Source organism: Mus pahari, chromosome 13 (genome assembly GCF_900095145.1).
Source record: "Mus pahari chromosome 13, PAHARI_EIJ_v1.1, whole genome shotgun sequence".
Taxonomy (NCBI): Eukaryota; Metazoa; Chordata; class Mammalia; order Rodentia; family Muridae; genus Mus; species Mus pahari.
The window spans coordinates 96,481,033-96,487,735 of NC_034602.1; the positions used below are offsets into that span (position 1 = coordinate 96,481,033).

At 44.6% G+C, this 6,703-nt stretch overlaps 1 protein-coding gene across 3 annotated transcripts in view; it reads right to left on the minus strand.

Moving 5' to 3' along the window:
- Positions 1 to 584: 584 nt before the first annotated feature.
- Positions 585 to 6,703, minus strand: part of Gak (cyclin G associated kinase) — a 63,497-nt gene continuing 57,378 nt past the window's right edge. For all 3 annotated transcript variants that reach the window (XM_029544928.1, XM_021210177.2, XM_029544929.1), the window contains 4 exons: positions 3,072 to 3,284; positions 2,586 to 2,731; positions 1,315 to 1,491; positions 585 to 1,130 (listed from right to left, as the gene is read on the minus strand). In XM_029544928.1, coding sequence (XP_029400788.1) covers positions 1,029 to 1,130; positions 1,315 to 1,491; positions 2,586 to 2,731; positions 3,072 to 3,284 — 638 coding nt within the window. In that variant the 3' untranslated portion in view covers positions 585 to 1,028. The remainder of the gene's footprint in view (positions 1,131 to 1,314; positions 1,492 to 2,585; positions 2,732 to 3,071; positions 3,285 to 6,703) is intronic.

Genomic DNA, 6,703 nt, shown 5'->3' on the forward strand with positions numbered 1-6,703 from the left:
GATTGTTTTGAAGTAGTCTTCCACACCCCAAACTACTCTGACCATGAATGTCAGTTCGAGGGTCAACATAAGCCATCTGCTCCATGGCTGTGTCTTGTCTATACAGTGGCAAAGTCCTAACATTGAACTCATACTCACCTCAACATTTCTTCAGTTGACTTTTAGGCCTGAGTCACTGGCTTGAGTTTTCATTAGTCCCTAGAGGCTGACTGAGATCAGCCAGTAGATCAAGTGTCTGAGAATAACATGACCCAACTCTGCAGCCTCTGCCAGGTGGAAGTGTCCTGACACCCCTCTAAGAACTCTAGTTATGCGCTAAGATCAAGTACAGTAGAATTTCTGAAAGTAGTATAAGACTCCAGGCCTTGGGAGAAACCCAATGTTGTGGACCAGGCTCTCTTCTGATGTGTTTCCAGAACTTTTCTTTAGCAAAATGCTCAGTGAAGATGGTATTGGTGCTGGCTGCAGTGGTCTTTACAGCCAATTCTAGACCAACTTCACAATCCTACAATCCATCATGGGTAAAAAACCGGAGGAACAAATAGGTGACCAGGTACTAGGTAAGAAGTGCTTTACAAGCCAGAGACTGTACCAGCCATCAGAAAATAGTTTAATTATATACATATGATTGGCAAACTGATCAGAGTAGGATGTGGATGTACCCCCATATTTGAAGAAATGACAGGAGAGAAGTGCCAGCGACATGTGCCATCCAAGAGGTGACAGCCACCAGACACCAAGTAAATCACAAACTGTGACAGCTGTGGAAGGAATATAAATCAACACTTTTCCTCTGGGACAAGAAAAAGAAAAACAAAACAACTAACATCAGATCTGAGGAATGCTTTCTCTCCCAGCCATGGAATGGTATTTGTCCATGATGAATGCAGGGATGATTGGGAGTAGATGGTCCAGGCCCCTGGGGCGATATCACCTGCCACACCTGTTATGGTCCCATTTGTGCCTCAGTCAGGCCAGCAGCATTCAGTATTCATGAGCAGCTCCTGCAGCCATAGCCATCACAGGCCTCAGAAGAGGGGCCTCGAGCCCTGGTTTTCAAATTCAGACCATGCATCATTCAGCTCCATGAAGATCATCTTGGCATACTGTTCATATGGCTGCCCTGTGGCCTGTGGGCAATGAGGTGAGAGTCAGCCTGACTAATCAGCTGACCTTCCCACCAGCTCCTTTCTTGTAATACAGCCAGCAGGCAAAGGCCCCTAGGAGATGAGAGGCAGAGACAACCCAACCACAAGCACAAGGTCCAGAAGCCCAAGGCCTAACATCCTGGGAACTGCCTCCCTATACACTTACCTTATCAGGATGCACTACCAGCACTGCACGGCGGTACTGCTTCTTCACCTGCTCTGGAGTCACCAGGTCAGCCATACTAACAGGTGTCCAGCGGCTTTCCCCATCCCACAATACTGTGTGCAGAGTGGACAGCAGTGCACGAATGTTCCTCTCCTTGCCTTCAATCCAGTCCAAAAGCTACAGATACCAAAGTAGACAGAACCTCAGGACGGAGCTGTATTTAGGAGACCTCCCTCCCTGCTGACCTCCCTGTGGAGGGTAGGGTAGGGAAATCAAGGTAAGCAGCAGAGTAAGTATTAAAGGATGTTCAGACGCTGATGAAGGTGGGTGTAACATTTCAATGGACCTGGTCCTCAAGCGAAAGGTCACCTGCAGGCCTGGGGAGCAAACTTCTATGGAGGCCCTTAAGAACATGGCTTGGTACCTTTGTTTACCCCTACAGGAGAACAGGGCAACCTGTTGTACTTCCCTGTGGCCCTCCCCCTCAATACCAAGAAGGCCTCCCAACCTAGACCTCTAAATTCCAGCACTGAGCCCACCAGGTCAGGCTACAGTGGTTTGTGGATAGGAGGTATTATGGACAGAACTGAGACTTTTCAGCCAGATACGAACTCCTAATCTCTCAATACAGCCTCCTGATCCAGGCACAGGGTTCAAACAGGACAAGTGGATTCCTGGTAACCTTTCAGGGAGTTCTTAAGGGAATGGCTACACTGTGCCCTAAAGAAGTGACTACCTCAGCTGGGTGTGTACACGCCTTTAATTCCAGCACTTGGGAGGCAGAGGCAGGCAGATCTCTGAGTTTGAAAGGAGCCTGGTCTATAAACCGAGTTCTAGGACAGCCTAGAGTTGTGTGCACACACACACAAACTGACCACTACACAAACCTACAGAAATGAATATATCTAAGATCTACAGTGGGATATTCTGGCCATTGTGCTATGCTGACTCCTTTTTACTCCACTGTGAGAGCCCCGGGCCAGGACCAAAACCCAAACAAATTGCTGCTGTCAACAGTCAGATGAAAACTTGGTTTAGATAGGCACAAGTCTGAGCTAAGCCTTCTTGCTGGCTCAAGGCCAAAGTCAAATATGTCCAGAGTACTAGAAGCCCTATATGGTGCCTGCATCCCTCACTGATCTCCAGTGCCCACAAGGAAACACTAAGTGTAATATCAGGTTGCTCAGGAATATACTCCAAGAGCCCCCAGGTGCCAGGTCCATACGTAACAAGTCTCTGGCTGGAGACACTGGAGCCCTGGAGTCACCCACCTTCAATTTGAGTGGGTCTGTATCCCTGGCAAGTTCCTGTTTCCGCATCTCTGCCATGGTCTTTGGCCCCTTCTTGTCAGACTTAGAGAAGCCTTGATTAGGCAGAAGATCTTCAAAGTCATTTTCTGAGACTTTTGGCTTTTGGGCTAGAAAAAAACAAAAAATAAAAAACAAAAAACACTTTTTATAGACACTGCCTGCTTTTACCTTGTTCCCTGGGTGTTATCTGATCTGATACCTGGACAGGAAAGAAGAAAAACATGGCCTCAGTGCCATCTGTTAAAAGCCATTGAGAATTGGTAGGAGGAGCCAGGCATGCAGAGATGCCTCAAGACACCAGCACACAAATCCAATCTGCTTTCTTGGCGCAGCCTCTGTGAGCAATGTAAATACAGCTGCCTTGGCTGGCTCTGAGGGAGAAACAAGGGGTTCTACCTCCAATCCTATAGGTAATTGTATAAACCAGCATGTAAATGCAGTACTTACCAAAGCTGGGCACACGGATGCCCCTCTCTTCTCGGGCCCCAATTACACTGAAGTGAGACCTTAGTTGTTCAGAGGCTCTGGGGGATGGTTTGGCCTGGGGGGTCCATGATGTTCCAGGGGCTGTGGGACGATTTGCCTGCCAGGAGCTGTTGCTTTTGTGAGTGGGGGCTGATGTGCCAACAAAGCCCCCTGCAGGAAGTCCAGCAGGCAGGCCTGGGGAGACACCACAGGATACTTGTAAGCCACTTAGCCAAATGAGTTACTTCTTCTGGGGCTAAGGATATTGTATTGCTGGGCCATGTGTTCATAAAACAAACCACTATCGGGCTGGTGAGATGGCTCAGTGGGTAAGAGCACCTGACTGTTCTTCCAAAGGTCTGGAGTTCAAATCCCAGCAACCACGTGGTGGCTCACAACCATCTGTAACAAGATCTGATGCCCTCTTCTGAAGTGGCTGAAGACAGCTACAGTGTACTTACAATAAAACTTAAAAAAAAAAAAAAAAACAACAACAACAAAAAAAACACAAACCACTATCAATTAGTTGATCTGTTCTACCTAACAAGTACAATACACGCGTGTTGTGTTGCTCAGTGTTCCTGGATGAAGGTTGGATGCTAGGATACCTACATGCACATCTACAGGGGCTCTGTATCCCCATCTGCTGAATGGTCTAGGGGGCTGTCTTGTATGGACACTGCCTCACAGAACTTCTCAAATGCATGGCTGATTCTTCAACTTTTTGTGAAATAACTGAAATCATAGAAGTTGCAAGATTTATGCTAAGAATTCTAGAGCACCTTCACACAATGCCCCTAGCAATGAAGTTCCCTGTGATGGGGTTGTTACCTCGTCAGTATCTAAAATCACTTAGGAGATGACTTCTGGGCATTATGTGGAAGATTATCCTCTTTTGCCCTAAGACAGAGCTTCTCTGTGTATTCCTGTGTTGGAACTCTCTCTGTAGACAAGGCTGGCCTCAAACTCAAAGATTTACCTGCCTCTGTCTCCCAAATTCTGGGAATAAAGGTGTGCACCACCGTGCCTGGTGTTGTTTAATGATATTCATTGATGTGGGAAGATCCATCCTAATTGTGGGTGAAATCATTCCTTTGGGCAGGGGGACCCTGGACTGTATGGAACAAAGAAGGGAAGCCAAATACTAGCAAGCATGTATTCATCTTTCTTTGTTTTCTCACTGCAAGTGTGATGTGATCAGCTGATTCAAACTCCCGTTGCCATTCTATTGCCAAGGAATATGAAAGGAGTATGAAAGGGACTGTTATTTATTTAATCTTCATCCACAGAAGAACATCTATTCAGAGTTTATTTCCTTGGCTATTACAAATAGCTCTTCACTGAACACTTGCGGAATATTTACTTGTGGATTTTTATAGAACTATAAACTCATTTCTTTGGGATAAACATTGGGGTCCTATGACATTTGCATGTTTACTTATTTAAGAAACAGACTGCCAGTAGCTGTATCATTCCACATCCTTGTAAGTATGTGTAAATATAAGAAACCCAGTTTCTATGATCCTTGGTGATGCATGACTGCTTCACCCAAATCTCCCCCCAAGCAGCTGATGATTCAACATTGTCTCATGTGTGTACTGGCACGCCAGAACGACTGATGGAACCTTTGTTCCTCTTCTCATTTCCCCACAGGATTATTTATTTTTTTCAGTACCGTTATGGTCTCAGATCTGTGCTTTTTTTCTACAAGTAGAGCTGCTCTGCCTTATACTCCGCTACAATGGGCTATGAGGTTCAGTGTATAGCTGAGACTCCTTTTCTTGCCTGTGCAAACCTAGTGGTTCCAGTTCCATCTGTTAAAGTTTTCATACTTCTGCCTTCCCCATTTGGGTGCACGTATCAGTGCCTGGCCTTTTGCTAATACCACAGTCTTGGTTTCTGTGGTCAGAGAGTGTACCTCAAAGTCAGGGTGGAGATTCTATACTACTCTTAATAACAAGAAGCCCCAAACATTCTAGTTTATCTGCTTTCTCTGATAAATGTGACAATGAACTTGGTGATTGTACAAAAATCTCTGCTGGGACTTTAGTGGAAAGAACATTAGACCTACAGATCAATCAACATAAAGGGGTAATCTTGTGATATACAAACATTTAGTGTCTGTTAATCTCAACTGCCATGTTTGAATTGTATTTCTACCATATTGGCACTATGTGTTTATGTTTATAGTTGAAAGCTCTTTTGTCACTGTTTTGAGACAGGGTCTCACGTAGCCAAGGTTTGAACTCCTCCTAATCCTCCTTCCCAGCTTCCTGAGTGCTGGGATTATAGGCATAAGCTTCTACCCCTAACTGGTCTGAAAGCTATAATCAACTATACGTAGCACGGTTTTAAATTCTACTCTTGTTGAGCTGTTCTAGTAAACCTAACTACAACAGACTACTGCTTGTTGATCTTAGGTATTGTGACTTTATAGTTCTAAGCCCTGTTGATTTTCTCTGATCTGATGGGCAATTGAGCCACCTGCAAACAGGAACGATTTTATTTTTTTCCTTCTATCACATTTAATTTCCACGTCTTTCTCTTGCTGTAGCTGGGTCTCCCAGTAAGTGGAATGTAATGGGAACACTGTCTTGCTCCTGGGTTCAGAAATCCTTACCAATTTTTCACATCTCATAGGGTTTCTATTCCTGCTCTGAAGACATCCTCATCATGTGCTGCTGTAGACAATCACCCTTTTGGCAGCACTGGTAAGATTATGTCATTGTTCCTTGGTTGATAAACATGGTAGATGTCACTTACTGAGTTTGGAAATCAGCCTGGTGCTCCTTGAAAATGCACCACTTGGTGATTGTTGTCCTTTTATCCTTTGGAAAATTCTGTGCCCTAATATTCCGAGGGTATATGTCTGTTCTTGAGAGGACTGGCTTGAGGATTTCACTCCTCAATTGTCTGACTGGGCACTTATATTTTAAAAGTCAGTTTGCTCTCTTCTAAGTTTTCTAAGAGACTGTGGAATTGGTCACATAAACATTTGGTAAGATTCTCCAGTGAAGTCATTGGAGCCCAGGAATTTTCTAAAGAATTTATTATGAGGGACTACAGAGATGGCTCAGCAGTTAAGAGTACTGACTATTCTGCCAGAGGTCCTGAGTTCAAATCCCAGCAATCACAAGGTGGCTCACAACCATCTGTAATAGGATCTGGTGCCCTCTTCTGGTGTACTCATGTAAATAAAAAGAATTTATTATGAATTTATTCTTCATAGTGACAACCCATCCAAGTGACCTGCTTCATGCTCAGAGTTTTGAGGTGGCTGCCTGTGAGGTGTTGTGTATCTGGATGCTGCCAGCTTCCCAGGACTTGCTTTTATTCTTTTTTTTTTTTTAAAAAAAGATTTATTTATTTATTTATTATATGTAAGTACACTGTAGCTGTCTTCAGAAACTCCAGAAGAGGACATCAGATCTTGTTACAGATGGTTATGAGCCACCATGTGGTTGCTGGGATTTGAACTCCGGACCTTCGGAAGAGCAGTCAGGTGCTCTTACCCACTGAGCCATCTCACCAGCCCGTGAATATCTTTATATATGTATATTTGTGGATTATGAAGCTAAAAAGGGTATGGTGGGAAAGGAGGAAGATGTCCTAAG